Below are 19,204 nucleotides of genomic sequence, written 5' to 3' on the forward strand. Positions count from 1 at the left end.
AAGCTCTTTAGTTTAATTAGATCCCATTTATCAATTTTGGCTTTTGTTGCCATTGCTTTTGGTGTTTTAGTCATGAAGTCTTTGCCCATGCCTATGTCCTGAATGGTATTGCCTAGGTTTTCTTCTAGGGTTTTTATGGTTTTAGGTCTTATGTTTAAGTCTTTAATCCATCTTGAGTTAATTTTTGTCCCCTGAGGGTAAGGAAGGGTTCCAGTTTCAGTTTTCTGCATATGGCTAGCCTGTTTTCCCAACACCATTTATTAAATAGGGAATCCTTTCCCCATTGATTGAATAAACAGTATTTCTATCACTCTTTCTGTTGCTTTTTAATATAGTATTTATTGAGCATCAGGAAACCTAACAACATTTTGATAGCAGGAAATTGTTAGGTCTATTCATTTCAACTATCTACTATATTCCCACCAAGCTGCAACCAGCAAACTTTTTGTCTGTTACATAAAAACATTTTTAAAAGCTTCCATTTTCTTAAACAGTCCAGTGTGGAACAGAAACTTTAAAAAATTAGAAATTTTATTTTCTAATTGTATAACCAGGTAGGAGAACAACAACACTGATATTGTAAAATGTTTGTTTCAGATGAGGAATTAACTAATAACATCAGTGGAGATGAAATAACTATAAGAAATTGTGAGGAGATAAAAGAAAAAACGGAGTCAGAAATTCACATGCCTACTAATAGCCAAGAACACAAAACAGTTCAGAATTTCAGAAAAAGACAAAGTTTCTTAAAAACTACCTGCAACCTAGGTTTGTATTCCTATAATTTTATAGGTTAAAGTTTACAAAATCAAGCCCAGCAATTCACTCTACTTCAAGGAATTTCTAAACTTTCAGATATATTGTTTCTTTTTGTAGTTATTCACTGACTTATATGACTATTTCAGCGATATTTGTTGTTAAGGCATCACTTGATAATCCAATAATCTTTAAATATATTCATGTCATACTTCTTTCTATGACTTCTAGTTTATTATATTAGAGGAGATAAGGTAAACTGCAGACACAGCAAGAATATTCAGTGGGGACAGCAGGCGTGAAATGTATCAGATTCTTTAGATACTTCCATTCAGCCCTTTTAACGTAAGGGAAATTAAAGAAACATAGCCATTAGTTTGTTTTGTGTCAGATGAGTGAACTATGTGTGTTTCACAGTACGGACAAGCTAAGCATCCTTTGATAGTTCTTGGAGATAGTTCTGTCATAAACAATAGGCTGGACCACTTCAGGTTAAACATTATTCACTGAATGTTGATTTACATACTGTCTGTTAAGAGGTAGGAAGGACACTGAATTAGGCATTCTCTATGAATATTCTTTCATTTTCCCCCTCTCATGTAAACTGAAATCCTTCTTATACATACCTCCTATAGTGGGTTGAATGCTGGCCCCCCAAAACATGCCCTGTCCTAATCCCTGTAGTTCGTGACTATTACCTTATATAGTAAAAGCATGCCTATTACCTTCTTTGCATATGTAATCAAGTTAAGAACCCTAAGATAAGGAGACCATCCTGGATTATCCAGGTGGGCCCTAAATCTAATTACTGTGTCCTTATGAGACAAACACAGGGAGATTTGAAACACACAGAAGAAATGATGAGATGAAGGCAAAGGAGCAATGTAGCCACAGCCAAGGAAGCCAAGGAATGCTGACAGCCATCAGAAGCTAGAAGAGGCACAGAAATATTCTCTCCTAGAGCTTCCAGAGGGAGTACAGCCCCGTTGACACTTTGATATTGATTTCTGGTTTCCAAACTATGAGAGAATACATTCTGTTGTTTTAAGTCACCCAGTTTGTGGTAATTTGTTACAGCTACCGCAGGAAACTTCACACCTCTCTAGCAGCACTTAATCATATTTAAATGTAATTTTTAACATGTCTATTATTCCACCAGACTGTAAGTCACTTGAGCAGAGAATTGAACTGCTCCAGAGGTAAGAATTTTAGATAGTGACATCTGGGATTCCCTAAAACAATGGCAGGCTTACCTCCTGCTGATCACCCAACAGTGAATTCAACTATGCCCAAGTTCTGCCACATTCCCCTCACCCTCCACAGATTTCCAATTAGGATTTTAGTTTTCCTCACTAAAATATGAATGAACAGGTAGTCAAGAATCGACAAGTATTTGCAGAAAACACCAATATGAAAGATATCAAAGTAAACTAAGCAGACCAAAGGAACCCAGAAGAAACAAAAACTATACAAGAATCAAGAAGCATCTAATATTTTTTCCAAAAAGGTATAGAAAAGAGGGAACAATAAGAGAACAATACAGAGCTTTTAGTTGTTGAAAACAGAAATTTAAATAAATAGATAATATATAGATATGTGCAGCAGGGTTACAAGGCAAAGCTTTACAAGTCTACTAAGGACAAAAAAAGAAAAAGCTGAAAATAGGAGAGAAAAGATAAGAACATTAAAGATCACTCCAGGAAATCCAGGGAGAATAGCGAGTGAACAGTAGAAGAAATCATTAAAGAAAGAATACAAGAAATGAGATAGGCATTTCCATATTGAAAGTACCACTTAGTGTCTAGTACAGTGAACAAGACACCTCACTGAAATTTTAGAACAGGAATAAAGAGAAGATCCTGAAAGCTTCCGAGAAGAAAAAACTGGTCACATAATGGAGAGAAATCTAAGTATTTAATAGCATTATACTTATTAATAGTAACATCAGATTCCAAACTACAGTGGAGTTTTTGAAGAGGTTTAGGATGAGTACTATTTGTTTCCTTTTGAATTTCTATCAGATTTTGTTATTTTATGTTTTTAGTCAAATGCTGTACAAACTTATGATGTTAGTAACATTGAGAAGTTTTTGAGTTTTTGCTCCAAAATGTATATTACATGGCTACCTTCTTTGCTACAAACACACCAGGAACAAGAATTTATACCATCCACAGTAAGGATTATTGGGAGAGTTTGTTGTTGTTGTTGTTGTTTGAGACAGGGTCTTGTCTGTCACCCAGGCTAGAGAGCAGTGGCACAATCACAGTTCACTGCAGCCTTGACCTCCCAGGCTCACATGATTCTCCCACCCCAGCATCCCTCAGTAACTGGGACTACATGCCACCACACCCCGCTAATTTTTTTTTCTTTTCTTTTTTTGAAACGGAGTCTCGCTCTGTCACCCAGGCTGGAGTGCAGTGGCACGATCTCGACTCACTCACCCTGCTAATTTTTAAATTTTTTAAAGAAATGTCATCTCCCTATGTTGCCCAGGCTAGTCTCAAACTCCTGCTACCTCAGCCTCCCAAAGTGCAAGGATTACAAGTGTGAGGCACTGTGCCCAGCTGGGAGAGATTTTTCTATTCACACTTGCAGTCTGCAGGCCTGCAATCTTAGATATAATTTTCAAATGTATTCTCTGTCTCTCATATGTATATATACACACACACACACACACACACACATAAGTTTTTAATTCTTCCAATAAAGAATTTTGGATTGCTAATCTCTAAAGAGCAATATGTTTTTGTCTGGGTGCCAGTGGAAGAGATATATGAGACTTATTCTTCCCTGTGATTCATATAACCCAAGAATCCATTTTTTAGAGAATGGTTCTCTAATCTTTTTATCTCTTGCCCTGAAACCATGCATGGTTGATGACATTTAGGAAGTAGAGCAAGAAGATTGTCCCAAAGTTTAATGCAGTGATTCTCAAACCTTAGTTTGCATCAGAATTACCTGAAAAGCTTGTTAAAACACAGATTGCTGGGCCCTACCCTCAAATAATCTGATTCAGTAGGTGTGTTAGTTGTCTCTATTACACACTTATTGTCTCATACTTTCTGTAGGTCAGGAATCAGGCGTGGCTTAGTTGGGACCTCTAACAGAATTGTTCATAGGCAGCAAAGTGTTGGCCAGGACTGGGGTCTCATCTGAAGGCTCTACTAGGGAAGGATACACTTTCAAGCTCATGTGATTGTTGGCAGAATTCAATTTCTTGAGGATGGTTGGCTGAGGGCCTCAGTTCCTCACTGGTGATTGGCTGGTGGCCATCCTCAGTTTCTTGCTGGGTGGGCTTCTCCAACATGGCTACTTGCATCATCAAAACTTACAAGCTGAAGGCAATACAGCAAGTCTGCTAGCAGGACAGAAAATGTTACAATCTCTTTTAACTTAATCAGTTAAATGAAATACCTTCAATATGGAAATATTCTATTGGTTAGAAGCAAGCTATTCAAGAGAAGAAGAGTACACAAAGTCATAAATACCAGATGGTGAGGATCATTAGGAGCCATTTTAGTCTGTCCTCCAAAGTAAGTTTGGAGTGGACTGGGGAATTCGCATTTCTAACAAGTTTCCTCCATGGTGCCGATACCACTGATTTAACGAATATTTTCTGTTTCTTCACCCTATCCGTTTATTTTGCTTTGCATCTCAGTCTGAAGCTTCTCTAATGCAGATCCTTTCTTCCTTCCTTCCTTCCTTCCTTCCTTCCTTCCTTCCTTCCTTCCTTCCTTCCTTTCTTTCTCTCTCTCTCTCTTTCCTTCCTTCCTTCCTTCTTTCTTTCTTTTCTTTTCTTTTTTTTGAGACGGAGTGTATCTCTGTTGCCCAGGCTGGAGTGCAGTGGTGCAGTCTTGGCTCAGGGCAACCTCCACCTTCCAGGTTCTAATGATTCTCCTCCCTCAGTCTCCAGAGTAGCTGTGATTACAGGCATCCACCACCATGCCCGGCTAAGTTTTGTATTTTTAGTAGAATGCTGGGATTACGGACATCAGCCACCGTGCCTGGCCCTGATGCAGTTTCTATAGAAAACAAACCTTCAGGTTCCTGGCTTTGGGTTGGAGATCTGGGATAAGAGAAGTGGTTGCTAGTCAGTTGAGGGTTGGGGAAGGAAACCTGGAGTCCCAACTTTTCTATGTAAAAGATCTTATATAAAAGATATTAACCAACTGCCCAGCGCCCACGCCCACTGTTCCACACACCTGCCTTCCATAGTGCCTCATTTCCCCAAGTGTGGAGTGCGTGAGGTCAGATTGGCTCTCTCTCTACAATTCCCTTTGCAGGCACTTGTGTTGGAGCATTCCCCATTCTGCCAAGTCAGTTCACTGTTCTCCATCATTGACTTTCTAATCCCCCCAAATGTGTTGAAGTCTTTGTCCTTTATTGTTTCCTCTTTCATTTTTTTAATATGGTACTTTAAAATTTCTTTTACTGTCATTTTAGCATGGTTTTGGCAGGAAATAGGGGGAAAACATGATCAGTTCATTACTTTTAGTTCCAACTTAAGTCTGTCTAACTTGTATTGCAAGGAAGAGATTTAAAAAACAAAATCTTTGGTTAATGATATTGTACAGCACATTTTGTGAAAGAAAAATGGAAAACCATAGGCCATAGTTTGTTACTTGGCACCTATGTGATCAGGAATACACCCATTGAGATACAGAATGGCTGTAGAAAGATGATTTTTTATAATATCTCAGTTATCTTGAGAAAAATATTATTCATTATTAAAGGACTACTGAGAATTAGATGAGTGTAGATAGAACTGAAGCAAGTTAATTTGTTTTAATCAAGTGTTTGATAGAGTGATTAATCAACTGCTAGAATGAATACAAAGTAATGTGCTTAGATGCTTATTATTTCTTCAGAAATTATATATTAAAACAATAACAGCAATGATAACATTAATTGATATATGTTTCTGTGTAGTGTGGTATTTTGAGGAAGTTGTTATGTATTTTCTAAGATCCTTTATAACAATCAGCATTTGGCAGAAAATAAACCTCTTGTTTGGCAAATTTACAGGAATGAAAACAGGTGGGATCAACAAGAGGAATGCCAGAGGGGAAAGCCAGCTTCATTTAGCCGTCAGAAGAGGAAATCTGTCCCTAGTGAAAGCCCTGATAGAATCTGGAGCAGATGTGAATCTAAACGATAATGCAGGTTTGGATCCTTTTAATTTAATTACCTTTATAATTTGAACTCACTGAAATACACATTTCAACACCTCCTGCCCCCTCCAATTTGTTCCTGGCTGATATGTAAGTGATAACTTTGAACAATCTTTTTTATATTATATTAGTGTTTAGTTGAATACTAAGATTTATCATTGTTAAAAGACCTTTTTCCTTTGAAACAGTTTTTAACATCCATTTGGGAGCATCAGAGAGGGTAGACAGAACGGGGAGTAAAGGGAGTTAGGCCTTTTCCTTGGAAGCCTCAAGTTTATCCTGTAACTTTGATGAGAATGCAGAATTTTCTCATTCTCCTATCCCTTCTTCTCTTTCTCCTCCTTTTATACTGTTCCTTTTTCTCTCTTTATTTTTATTCTAAAACTATGAAAAATTTACCTAACATTTTGCTTAAGCACAAAAGAATCTTCTCTGAAGAATTCCACAGGGAAAAACTCAAAGGTTAATTAAACCAGGTGTCATTTTAAAGAGAAATGTGGCAATGCAAAGATACACATAGGAAAGTCAGACGTTTTAATATCTGAGTTGAAACAAATCAAAATGAGTAGTATTTACTCTCATTGTGTTTTGCATTCTGTGAGTCTTTTGCTTTGGCACTTATATCAACAAATATTTGTGATGAGACCAATTTGTTTCCAAAATTAAACATAAATTATAAGTCCATAGTTTTTTGTATTATTTCTTGTTCAATACTTAGTATATACATATGAATCAATATGGATATTGCATTAATGCAACAAAACCTTAGTAATACAGATATTACATGAGTATTGATTCGCATGAAGCAGGGTTTTTTTTTCTTTTTCTTTTTTTAGGTTGGACACCACTTCATGAGGCATCTAATGAAGGATCTATTGATATAATTGTAGAGTTATTAAAAGCTGGTGCTAAGGTTAATTGTGAAAATATAGATGGAATTCTGCCCTTACATGATGCTGTTGCAAACAATCATTTAAAGGTACAGTGCACATCACATTAAGATCTTACTACTTTTTCTTAGGAAATGAATGAAGAAAATGAAGATTTTTTAAACTGAGAACTAAAATGATTCAGTAAAACAAGTGATTTTTTTAAAACCTGCTTCAAATTACAAATGAAGATACAATAATATATATGGATTAGAAAATCTATGTATCCTAATGAATCATTTCTCCATTATTTCTTCATCACAAAATACATGCAAGTCAGAAGAGAGTAAAAGTAAACACAACCCATAAGTCTAATACATTATATTTTTAATTGTCTAAGATAATTTGCTGTTGTGCACAGAAGAGTCTAATTATAGTGATGATATGTGTGACAGCTAGATTTTTTTAACTTAAAATTTCTCAGTGGGTTAGGGGTAAAAACATGAATCATTTGTTTTCCGGGTGTTTGTTGTATCTTTTTCTCTTTTGTTTTTCTTTATCAAGCACCCGTTGTAAAAATATCACAAGAAAAGATTACGAGGGTCATTATTTCAATGACACTGACTTTCAAATCTCGACCTTAAGATTCTTCAGATGTTTACACTCATCTTTCTGTTTGACAAAGCATAGGAGAAAACCCTTATTGTTATCCATAGACAATATAGACCAGTAATAATTTTTTCTATTGTTACTATTTGTTTTATAATAAAATATTTTTAATTAAAGTATATACTTTTTTTATTATTATACTTTAAGTTCTAGGGTACATGTGCACAATGTGCATGTTTCTTACATAGGTATACATGTGCCATGTTGGTGTGCTGCACCCATCAACTCATCATTTACATTAGGTATATCTCCTAATGCTATCCCTCCCCCCTACCCCCACCCCATGACAGCCCTGGTGTGTGATGTTCCCCACCCTGTGTCCAAGTGTTCTCATTGATCAGTTCCCACCTAAGAGTGAGAACATGTGGTGTTTGGTTTTCTGTCCTTGTGATAATTTGCTCAGAATGATGGTTTCCAGATTCATCCATGTCCCTGCAAAGGACATGAACTCATCCTTTTTTATGGCTGCATAGTATTCCATGGTATATATGTGCCACATTTTCTTAATCCACTCTATCACTGATGGACATTTGTGTTGGTTCCAAGTCTTTGCTATTGTGAATAGTGCCACAATAAACATACATGTGCATGTGTCTTTATAGCAGCATGATTTATAATCCTTTGGGCATATACCCAGTAATGGGATGGCTAGGTCAAATGGTATTTCTAGTTCTAGATCCTTGAGGAATCGCCACACTGTCTTCCACAATGGTTGAACTAGTTTACAGTCCCACCAATGGTGTAAAAGTGTTCCTATTTCTCCACACCCTCTCCAGCACCTGTTGTTTCCTGACTTTTTAATGATTGCCATTCTAACTGGTGTGAGATGGTATCTCATTGTGGTTTTGATTTTCATTTCTCTGATGGCCAGTGATGACGAGCTTTTTTTCATGTGTCTGTTGGCTGCATAAATGTCTTCTTTTGAGAAGTGTCTGTTCATATCCTTCACCCACTTTTTCATGGGGTTGTTTGATTTTTTCTTGTAAATTTGTTTAAGTTCTTTGCAGAGTCTGGATATTAGCCCTTTGTCAGATGGGTAGATTCTAAAAGTTTTCACCCATTCTGTAGGTTGCCTGTTCACTCTGATGGTAGTTTCTTTTGCTGTGCAGGAGCTCTTTAGTTTAATTAGATCCCATTTGTCAACTTTGGCTTTTGTTGCCATTGCTTTTGGTGATTTAGTCATGAAGCCCTTGCCCATGCCTATGTCCTGAATGGTATTGCCTAGGTTTTCTTCTGGGGTTTTTATGGTTTTAGGTCTACATTTAAGTCTTTAATCCATCTTGAATTAATTTTTGTATAAGGTGTAAGGAAGGGATCCAGTTTCAGCTTTCTGCATATGGCTAGCCAGTTTTCCCAACACCATTTACTAAATAGGGAATCCTTTCCCCATTTCTTGTTTTTTTCAGGTTTGTCAAAGATCAGATCATTGTAGATGTGTGGTATTATTTCTGAGGGCTCTGTTCTGTTGCATTGGTCTATGTATCTGTTTTGGTACCAGTACCATGCTGTTTTGGTTACTGTAGCCTTGTTGTATAGTTTGAAGGCAGGTAGCGTGATGCCTCCAGCTTTGTTCTTTTTGCTTAGGATTGTCTTGGCTATGCGGGCTCTTTTTTGGTTCCATATGAACTTTAAAGTAGTTTTTTCCAATTCTGTGAAGAAAGTCATTGGTAGCTTGATGGGGATGGCATTGAATCTATGAATTACCTTGGGCAGTATGGCCATTTTCACGATATTGATTCTTCCTATCAATGAGCATGGAATGTTCTTCCATTTGTTTGTGTCCTCTTTTATTTCGTTGAGCAGTGGTTTGTAGTTCTCCTTGAAGAGGCCCTTCACATCCCTTGTAAGTTGGATTCCTAGGTATTTTATTCTCTTGGAAGCAATTGTGAATGGGAGTTCATTCATGATTTGGCTCTCTGTTTGTCTGTTATTGGTGTATAGGAATGCCTGTGATTTTTGCACATTGATTTAGTATCCTGAGCCTTTGCTGAAGTTGCTTATCAGCTTAAGGAGATTTTGGGCTGAGACAATGGGTTTTCTAAATATACAATCATGTCATCTGCAAACAGGGACAATTTGACTTCCTCTTTTCCTAATTCAATACCCTTTATTTCTTTCTCCTGCCTAATTGCCCTGGCCAGAACTTCCAAAAGTATGTTGAATAGGAGTGGTGAGAGAGGGCATTCCTGTCTTGTGCCAGTTTTCAAAGGGAATGCTTCCAGTTTTTGCCCATTCAGTATGATATTGGCTGTGGGTTTGTCACAAATAGCTCTTATTATTTTGAGATACGTCCCATCAATACCTAGTTTATTGAGAGTCTTTAGCATGAAGGCTGTTGACTTTTGTTGCAGGCCTTTTCTGCAACCGTTGAGATAATCATGGGGTTTTTGTCTTTGGTTCTGTTCATATGATTGGTTACGTTTATTGATTTTCATATGTTGAACCAGCCTTGCATCCCAGGGATGAAGCCCACTTGATCATGGTGGATAAGCTTTTTGATGTGCTACTGGATTCGGTTTGCCAGTAGTTTACTGAGGATTTTGCATTGGTGTTCATCAGAGATATTGGTCCAAAATTCTCTTTTTTTGTTGTGTAGAGACACAACAGGCTTTGGTATCAGGATGATGCTGGCCTCATCAAATGAGTTAGGGAGGATTCCCTCTTTTTCTATTGATTGGAATAGTTTCAGAAGGAATGGTACCAGCTCCTCTTCGTACCTCTGGTAGAATTTAGCTGTGAATCTGTCTGGTCCTGGACTTTTTTTGGTTGGTAGGCTATTAATTATTGCCTCAATTTCAGAGCCTGTTATTGGTCCATTCAGGGATTCAACTTCTTCCTGGTTTAGTCTTGGGAGGGTGTATGTGTCAAGGAATTTATCCATTTCTTCTAGATTTTCTTGTTTATTTGCGTATAGGTGTTTATAGTATTCTCTGATGGTAGTTTGTATTTCTGTGGAATCAGTGGTGATATCCCCTTTATCATTTTTATTGCGTCTATTTGATTCTTCTCTCTTTTCTTCTTTATTAGTTTTCCTAGTGGTATATCAATTTTGTTGATCCTTTCAAAAAACCAGCTCCTGGATTCATTAATATTTTGAAGGGTTTTTTGTATCTCTATCTCCTTCAGTTCTTCTCTGATCTTAGTTATTTCTTGCCTTCTGCTAGCTTTTGAATGTGTTTGCTCTTGCTTCTCTAGTTCTTTTGATTGTGATGTTAGGGTGTCAATTTTGATCTTTCCAGCTTTCTCTTGTGGGCATTTAGTGCTATAAATTTCCCTCTACACACTGCTTTAAATGTGTCCCAGAGATTCTGGTATGTAGTGTCTCTGTTCTCATTGGTTTCCAAGAACTTCCTTATTTCTGCCTTCATTTCGTTATGTACCCAGTAGTCATTCAGGAGCAGGTTGTTCAGTTTCCATGTAGTTGAGCGGTTTTGAGTGAGTTTCTTAATCCTGAGTTCTAGTTTGATTGCACTGTGGTCTGAGAGACAGTTTGTTATAATTTCCGTTCTTTTATATTTGCTGAGGAGTGCTTTACTTCCAACTGTGTGGTCAATTTTGGAATAGGTGTGGTGTGGTGCTGAAAAGAATGTATATTCTGTTGATTTGGGATGGAGAGTTCTGTAGATGTCTATTAGGTCCCCTTGATGCAGAGCTGAGTTCAATTCCTGGATATCCTTGTTAACTTTCTGTCTCGTTGATCTGTCTAATGTTGACAGTGGGGTGTTAAAGTCTGCCATTATTATTGTGTGGGGGTCTAAGTCTCTTTGTAGTACACTAAGGAGTTGCTTTATGAATCTGGGTGCTCCTGTATTGGGTGCATATATATATTTATGATAGTTAGCTCTTCTTGTTGAATTGATCCATTTACCATTATGTAATGGCCTTCTTTGTCTCTTTTGGTCTTTGTTGGTTTAAAGTCTGTTTTAGCAGAGACTAGAATTGCAATCCTTGTTTTTTTTGTTGTTTTCCATTTGCTTGGTAGATCTTCCTCCATCCTTTTATTTTGAGCCTATGTGTGTCTCTGCACGTGAGATGGGTCTCTTGAATAGAGCACACTGATAGGTCTTGACTCTATCCAATTTGCCAATCTGTGTCTTTTAATTGGAGCATTTAGCTCATTTACATTTAAGGTTAATATAGTTATGTGTGAATTTGATCCTGTCATTATGGTGTTAGCTGGTTATTTTGCTCGTTAGTTGATGCAGTTTCTTCCTAGCATTGATGGTCTTTACAATTTGGCATGTTTTTGCAGTGGCTGGTACTGGTTGTTCGTTTCCATGTTTAGTGCTTCCTTCAGGAGCTCTTGTAAGGCAGGCCTGATGGTGACAAAATCTCTCAGCATTTGCTTGTCTGTGAAGGATTTTATTTCTCCTTCACTTATGAAGCTTAGTTTGGCTGGATATGAAATTCTGGCTTGAATATTCTTTTAAGAATGTTGAATATTGGCCCCCACTCTCTTCTGGCTTGTAGAGTTTCTGCCAAGAGATCCACTGTTAGTCTGATGGGCTTCCCTTTGTGGGTAACTCGACCTTTCTCTCTGGCTGCCCTTAACATTTTTTCCTTCATTTCAACTTTGGTGAATCTGACAATGATGTGTCTTGGAGTTGCTCTTCTTGAGGAGTATCTTTGTGGCGTTCTCTGTATTTCCTGAATTTGAATGTTGGCCTGCCTTGCTAGATTGGGGAAGTTCTCCTGGATAATATCCTGAAGAGTGTTTTCCAACTTGGTTCCATTCTCCCGTCACTTTCAGGTACACCGATCAGATGTATATTTGGTCTTTTCACATAGTCCCATATTTCCTGGGGGCTTTGTTCGTTTCTTTTTACTCTTTTTTCTCTAAACTTCTCTTCTCACTTCAGTTCATTCATTTGATCTTCAATCACTGATACCCTTTTTCCAGTTGATCAAATGGGCTACTGAAGCTTGTGCATGCGTCACGTAATTCTTGTGCCATGGTTTTCAGCTCCATCAGGTTATTTAAGGTCTTCTCTATGCTGTTTATTCTAGTTAGCCATTCGTCTAATCTTCTTTCAAGGTTTTTAGGTTCTTTGCGATGAGTTTGAGCATCCTCCTTTAGGTCAGCGAAGTTTGTTATTACCGATCGTCTGAAGCCTTCTTCCCTCAACTCGTCAAAGTCATTCTCTGTCCATCTTTGCTCCATTGCTGGCGAGGAGCTGCATTCCTTTGGAGGAGAAGAGGCGCTCTGATTTTTAGAATTTTCAGCTTTTCTGCTCTGGTTTCTCCCCATCTTTGTGGTTTTATCTACCTTTGGTCTTTATGATGGTGACATGCAGATGGGGTTTTGGTGTGGATGTCCTTTCTGTTTGTTAGTTTTCCTTCTAACAGTCAGGACCCTCAGCTGCAGGTCTGTTGGGAGTTTGCTGGAGGTCCACTCCAGACCCTGTTTGCCTGGGTGTCACCAGCGGAGGCTGCAGAACAGCCAATATTGCAGAATGGCAAATGTTGCTGCCTGATCCTTCCTCTGGAAGCTTTGTCTCAGAGGGACACCTGGCAGTATGAGGTGTCAGTCGGCCCCTAATGGGAGGTGCCTCCTAGTTATGCTACTTGGGGGTCACAGACCCACTTGAGGAGGCAGTCTGTCCGTTCTCAGATCTCAAACTCCATGCTGGGAGAACCACTGCTCTCTTCAAAGCTGTCAGACAGGGACGTTTAAGTCTGCCGAAGTTTCTGCCATTGTTTGTTCAGCTATGCCTTGCCCCCAGAGGTGGAGTCTACAGAGGCAGGCAGCCTTCCTTGAGCTGCGGTGGGCTCCACCAATTTTGAGCCTCCCTGCTGCTTTGTTTACCTTCTCAAGCCTCAGCAATGGTGGACGCCCCTCCCCCAGCCTCACTGCCACCTTGCAGTTTGATCTCAGACTGCTGTGCTAGCAGTGAGTGAGGCTCGGTGGGCGTGGGACCCTCTGACCCATGCGCAGGATATAATCTCCTGGTGTGCTGTTTGCTAATGAGAGGTGATAACATGCTAGCAACCCTCGCTTGCTCTCGGTGCCTCCTCAGCCTCGGCATCCACTCTTGCCACGCTCCAGGGGCCCTTCAGCCTGCCGTTGCACTGTGGGGGCCCCTTTCTGGGGTTGGCAGAGCATGGAGCCCACTCCCTCTTCTCATGGGGAGGTGTGGAGGGAGAGGCGCAGGTTGGAGCTGGGGCTGCGTGTGGTGCTCACGGGCCGGTGCTGGTTCTGGGTGGGTGTGGGCTCGTTGGACCCTGCACTTGGCGCAGCCAGCCAGTACCTGCTGGGATAGGAGGCTGGGTCCCGTGCGTGGACCACCGTTCCCTCTTTGTGGGGCCGTTGGCCAAAATGGCCGTTCTCCATCTCTTTCTCACTTCCCCTCTTTTCCTCTTGGTTGTGTGGGACGAGCTCCCTCTGGGCTACCGGAGTGCCCGGGCTAGGTGCTGCAAAGTCCCGTGGCGAGTGCCAGTGAGAGGTGAAGCTGTCTGGGCTTCTGGGATGGGTGGGGACTTGGAGAACTTTTCTGTCTAGCTAAAGGATTGTAAACGCACCAATCAGTGCTCTGTGTCTAGCTAATTGGGTGGGGACCCGGAGAACTTTTCTGTCTAGCTAAAGGTTTGTAAATGCACCAATCAGCACTCTGTGTCTAGATAATCTGGTGGGAATTTGGAGAACTTTTGTGTCTAGCTAAAGGATTGTAAATGCACCAATCAGCGCTCTACGTCTAGCTAAAGGTTTGTAAACGCACCAATCAGCGCTCTGTCAAAACGGACCAATCGGCTCTCTGTAAAACGGACCAATCAGCTCTCTGTAAAATGGACCAATCAGCTCTCTTTAAAGTGGACCAATCAGTAGGATGTAGGTGGGGCCAGATAAGGGAATAAAAGCAGGCCACCAGAGCCAGCAGCAGCAACCCACTCAGGTCCTTTTCCACACTGTGGAAGCTTTGTTCTTTTGCTCTTTGCAATAAATTTTGCTGCTGCTCACTCTTTGGGTCTGCACTACCTTTTTGAGCTGTAACACTCATGGTGAAGGTCTGCAGCTTCACTCTTGAAGCCAGCGAGACCACGAACCCACTGGGAGGAACAAACAACTCCAGACATGCCACCTTTAAGAGCTGTAACAGTCACTGCAAAGGTTTGCGGCTTCACTCCTGAGGTCAGTGAGACCAAGAACCCACCAGTAGGAAGAAACTCTGGACATGTCCAAACATCAGAAGGAACAAACTCTGGACACGCCATCTTTAAGAACTGTAACACTCACCACGAGGGTCCACAGATTCATTCTTGAAGTCAGAGAGACCAAGAACCCACCAATTCTGAACACACTACGACCACTGGAAAAGCTCAGTATTAGGGTAGGAGTGTTCCGATTTTCCAGGTACCATCTCTGATGGCTTCCCTTGGCTAGGAAAGGGAATTCCCTAACCCCTTGCACTTCCTGGGTAAAGTGATGCCCTGCCCTGCTTTGGCTCACACTTCGTGGGCTGCACCCACTGTCTGACAAGCCCCAGTGAGATGAACCTGGTACCTCCGTTGGAAATGCAGAAATCAACCATCTTCTGCATCGCTCATGCTGGGAGCTGTAGACTGGAGCTTTTCCTATTCAGCTATCTTGGGACCTCTTCAGTAATAATTATTGGTTTGAAAAAATAGTTAAGGAAACCATCAAGAACAATATAAAAAATTCCTTGGATCCTTCGTTGATACCTATTTATCTATCTATAGATATTTTAAGAACCTGGTAACTTTTTAATGTAATTTTGTAAAAGGATATTCTTGCTGTTTTCAGCCTACACATAGCCATGTGGAGGATGTTATTACTGAATTTATGATCTGCTAAAAGATGTGAATTAATGATTAAGAATATACCAGAGTGGGTGAGCTAATGTCCAATGTGGCTTCTTTTGGCTAAAAGAAGCTGTATTAGTTTGTTCTTGCATTGCTATAAAAAACTACCTGAGGCTGGGTGCTTTATGAAGAAAAAAGGTTTGATTGACTCACAGTTCTGCAAGCTATACAGGAAGCATGACTGAGGAGACCTCAGGAAACTTAAAATCATGGCGGAAGGTGAAGGGTAGTAGGCACTTATTCACATGGTGGAGCAGAGACAGAGAGGGAAGGGGGTGATGCTACACACTTTTAAACCACCAGATCTTGTGAGGACTCTGTCAAGAGGTAGCACTAGGGGGATGGGGCTAAACCATTAGAAACTACCCTCATGATCCAATCACCTCCCACCAGACCCCACCTCCAACACTGGGGATTACAATTCAACATGAGATTTGAGTGGGAACTCAAAGCCAAACCATGTTAGAAGCCCTTTGGCCTTTACAGTATTTAAATTTAAAAAGAATAGACAAATTATCAAGATCATATGGTCACAAAATGGAAGAAAGGAAACAGAATTATTAAAGTGATGAACCTGCTGGTTTTTTATAGAGGGAAAAGACCACTTAAAGTGAAACCACTTGGCCAGGCATGTTGGCTCATGCCTGTAATCCCAGTACTTTGGGAGGCCGAAGCAGGCAGATCATGAGGTCAGGAGATCGAGATCATCCTGGCTAACACAGTGAAACCCCGACTCTACTAAAAATACCAAAAAAAAAAAAAAAATTAGCTGGGAATGATGGCAGGTGCCTGTAGTCTCAGCTACTTGGGAGGCTGAGGCAGGAGAATGGCTGAACCTGGGAGGCGGAGCTTGCAGTGAGCCAAGATCGCACCAATGCACTCCAGCCTGGGCAACAGAGCCAGACTCCATCTCAAAAATAAATAAATAAAATAAAGTGAAACCACTTAAATAATGATCAAAGTTTCATAGTGGGAAAATCAGGTTTTTCAACATTATCCTGAGGAATGCCACATAAAACAAAAAGAAAGTTAATTTTCTTATTCGTATTTGTGTTGCAGGTCACCAGCTTCACCCCTACCTTTGGAGACTTGTTAGAAGGACTTACAGAACTTATTGTGTTTGTACTCATGGCTGAGATTTATTACAGCAGTGTAGTAAGGATACACATCCAGATCATAAGAGAAAAAGACACAGGTAGAACCTGGAGGTATCAATTTGAAAGTTTTCTTATGCTCTCTTCCTTGTGAAGAGCCACATAGGGCTTAATCTTCCCCCAGCAGTGAAAATGTAGCAACACATATGTTATGGTTCCACCGAGGGAAGCTCATTAGAGACTCAGTGCTCAAGATTTTATTGTAGGCACCCTTTGCCTAGCACATACCAAAATCCCAAAGTCCCAGAAGCGTAAACCACATTGCTTGTGTAGACAGTTTAAGCACAATGAGCCACCCTTATCAGGCAACGTTTTCTATCAGTGTAGTATACTGTTTACAATCCAAGTTCACAGGTGCCAACTAATGGCCAACTCTTCTATGTTAACTCTTTTCTAAACAGTGTTATATTTAGGTTCTAATTGAAATATGTACTAATTTATGGGGGAATCTGCCCCGATATTCACGTAGGTTCGTTTCTATTTTCCCTAATCATCAGCCGGCTTGAGAAATAAAGGGACAGAGTACAAAAGAGAGAAATTTTAAAGCTGGGCCTCCGGGGCAGACATCACATGTCGGTAAGTTCTGTGATGCCCCACAAGCTGCAAAAACCAGCAAGTTTTTATTAGAGATTTTCAAAAGGGGAAGGAGTGTGCGAATAGGTGTGGGTGACAGACATCAAGTACTTAACAGGGTAATAGAATATCACAAGGCAAGTGGAGGCAGGGCGAGATCACATGACCACAGGACCAAGGCAAAATTAAAATTGCTAATGAAGTTTCGGGCACCATTGTCATTGATAACATCTTATCAGGAGACAGGGTTTTGAGATCAACCGGTCTAACCAAAATTTATTAGGTGGGAATTTCCTCTTCCTAATAAGCCTGGGAACGCTATGGGAGACTGGAGTCTATTTCATCTCTGCAGTCTCGACCATAAGAGATGACCAAGCCCAGGGGGGCCAGTTCAGAGACCCACCCCTAGGTGTGTATTCTCTTTCTCAGGGATGTTCCATGCTGAGAAAAAGAATTCAGCAATATTTCTCCCATTTGCTTTTGAAAGAAGAGAAATATGGCTCTGTTCCCCCCGGCTCACCAGCGGTCAGAGTTTAAGGTTATCTCTCTTGTTTCCTAAACATTGCTGTTATCTTGTTCTTTTTTCAAGGTGCCCAGATTTCATATTGTTTAAACACACATGCTCTACAATTTGTGCAGTTAATGCAATTTTCACGTGGTCCTGAGGTGACATACATTCTCCTCGGCTGACAGGATTAAGAGATTAAAGTAAAGACAGACATAGGAAATCACAAAGGTATTGATTGGGGAAGTGATAAGTGTCCATGAAATCTTCACAACTTATGTTTAGAGATTGCAGTAAAGACAGGCATAAGAAATTATAAAAGCATTAATTTGGGGAACTAATAAATGTCCATAAAATCTTCACAATCCACGTTCTTCTGCCATGCCTTCAGCCGGTCCCTCCGTTTGGGGTCCCTGACTTCCCGCAACACTAATTTCTAGAATAGCAATAAACTGAATAAAGTTTGTTTTATTGGCCTAATTTTTCTGGCAAAGTTGTATGTCAGCACATAGGACATCCTTTATCTCACAGTTGATTTTTGCATCATGATGTCAAGGAAGATTGTGAGTGGAAAAAATGTGAACTCAAACTATGTTTTTTCCTAGTCTCTCAATAACAACAGTCAATGCAGAAGACTTCTGTGACCACATGTGTGGGAGTTTCTCCCTACACTCCAGGCAAGCAATCAATTCTGTAGCAGATACCAGCTAGGTGTAACAAAAAGACAAATGAGATTATTAAAAACAAAAATCAACCTGGTAGATTTAAACCCAGCCTTAATGATAATCATTTTAAGTGTAAATGACCTAAACGCTCCAATTAAAAAGCAGAGATACATTGGATAAAGAAGCAATACTCAATTAAATGTAGCATACAAGAAACTCACTTTAAACAAAAGGCACCTAGCCAGGCATGGTGTCTTACACCTGTAATCCCAATAGTTCGAAAGTCTGAGATGGGACGATCATTTGAGCCCAGTAGTTCAAGACCAGCCTGGGCGACATAGTGAGACCCTGTCTCTAAAAAGAAAAAAAACAAACCTCTCTCCCTCTCTCCTTCTCTCTCTCTCTCTCTCCTCTCTTTCTCTGTGTGCATATGCACAGATAAGTTATAAGTAAATTAAGTAAGTTTATGGAAAAACATGTGCCATGCAAACAATAATCAAAAGAGTGGCTTTGGTGACTGATATGCTTAAGCTTTGTGTCCCTACCCAAATCTCATCTTAAATTATAATGCCCTATAATCCCCATAATCCCCTTAATCCCTGCATGTCAAGGGAGAGACCAGTTGGAGGTAATTGGATCATGGGGGCAGTTTCCTCCATGCTGTTCTCGTGATAGTGAGTGGGTTCTCATTAGATCCAATGGTTTTATAAGTGTTTGGTAGTTCCTTCTGTGCTCATTCTCCTTCTGCTGCTTTGTGAATAAGGTGCCTTGCTTTGCCTTTGCTTTCCGCCATAATTGTAAGTTTCCTGAGGCTTCCCCAGCCATGCTGAACTGTGAGTGAATTAAACCTCTGTCCTTTATAAATTACCAGTTTTGGGCAGTTCTTTATAGCAGTGTGAAAACAGACTAATACAGCAACATAAGACAAAGTAGAATTTAAAGCAAGTAATATTGCCAGGGATAAAGAGACATATTTCATAATTATAAAGGGGACAGTTCGCCAGAAAGACATAACAATTCTAAA

The 19,204-nt window shown here is 40.0% G+C and overlaps 1 protein-coding gene across 4 annotated transcripts in view; it reads left to right on the top strand.

Annotated features, from left to right (window-relative positions):
- Positions 1–19,204, top strand: part of ANKRD31 (ankyrin repeat domain 31) — a 179,223-nt gene that overhangs the window by 95,058 nt on the left and 64,961 nt on the right. For all 4 annotated transcript variants that reach the window (XM_034959938.2, XM_055112315.1, XM_055112313.1 and 1 more), the window contains exons 15-17: positions 598–768; positions 5,782–5,919; positions 6,764–6,906. In XM_034959938.2, coding sequence (XP_034815829.2) covers positions 598–768; positions 5,782–5,919; positions 6,764–6,906 — 452 coding nt within the window. The remainder of the gene's footprint in view (positions 1–597; positions 769–5,781; positions 5,920–6,763; positions 6,907–19,204) is intronic.

The sequence above is a fragment of the Pan paniscus genome, chromosome 4 (assembly GCF_029289425.2).
Source record: "Pan paniscus chromosome 4, NHGRI_mPanPan1-v2.0_pri, whole genome shotgun sequence".
Lineage (NCBI taxonomy): Eukaryota > Metazoa > Chordata > Mammalia > Primates > Hominidae > Pan > Pan paniscus.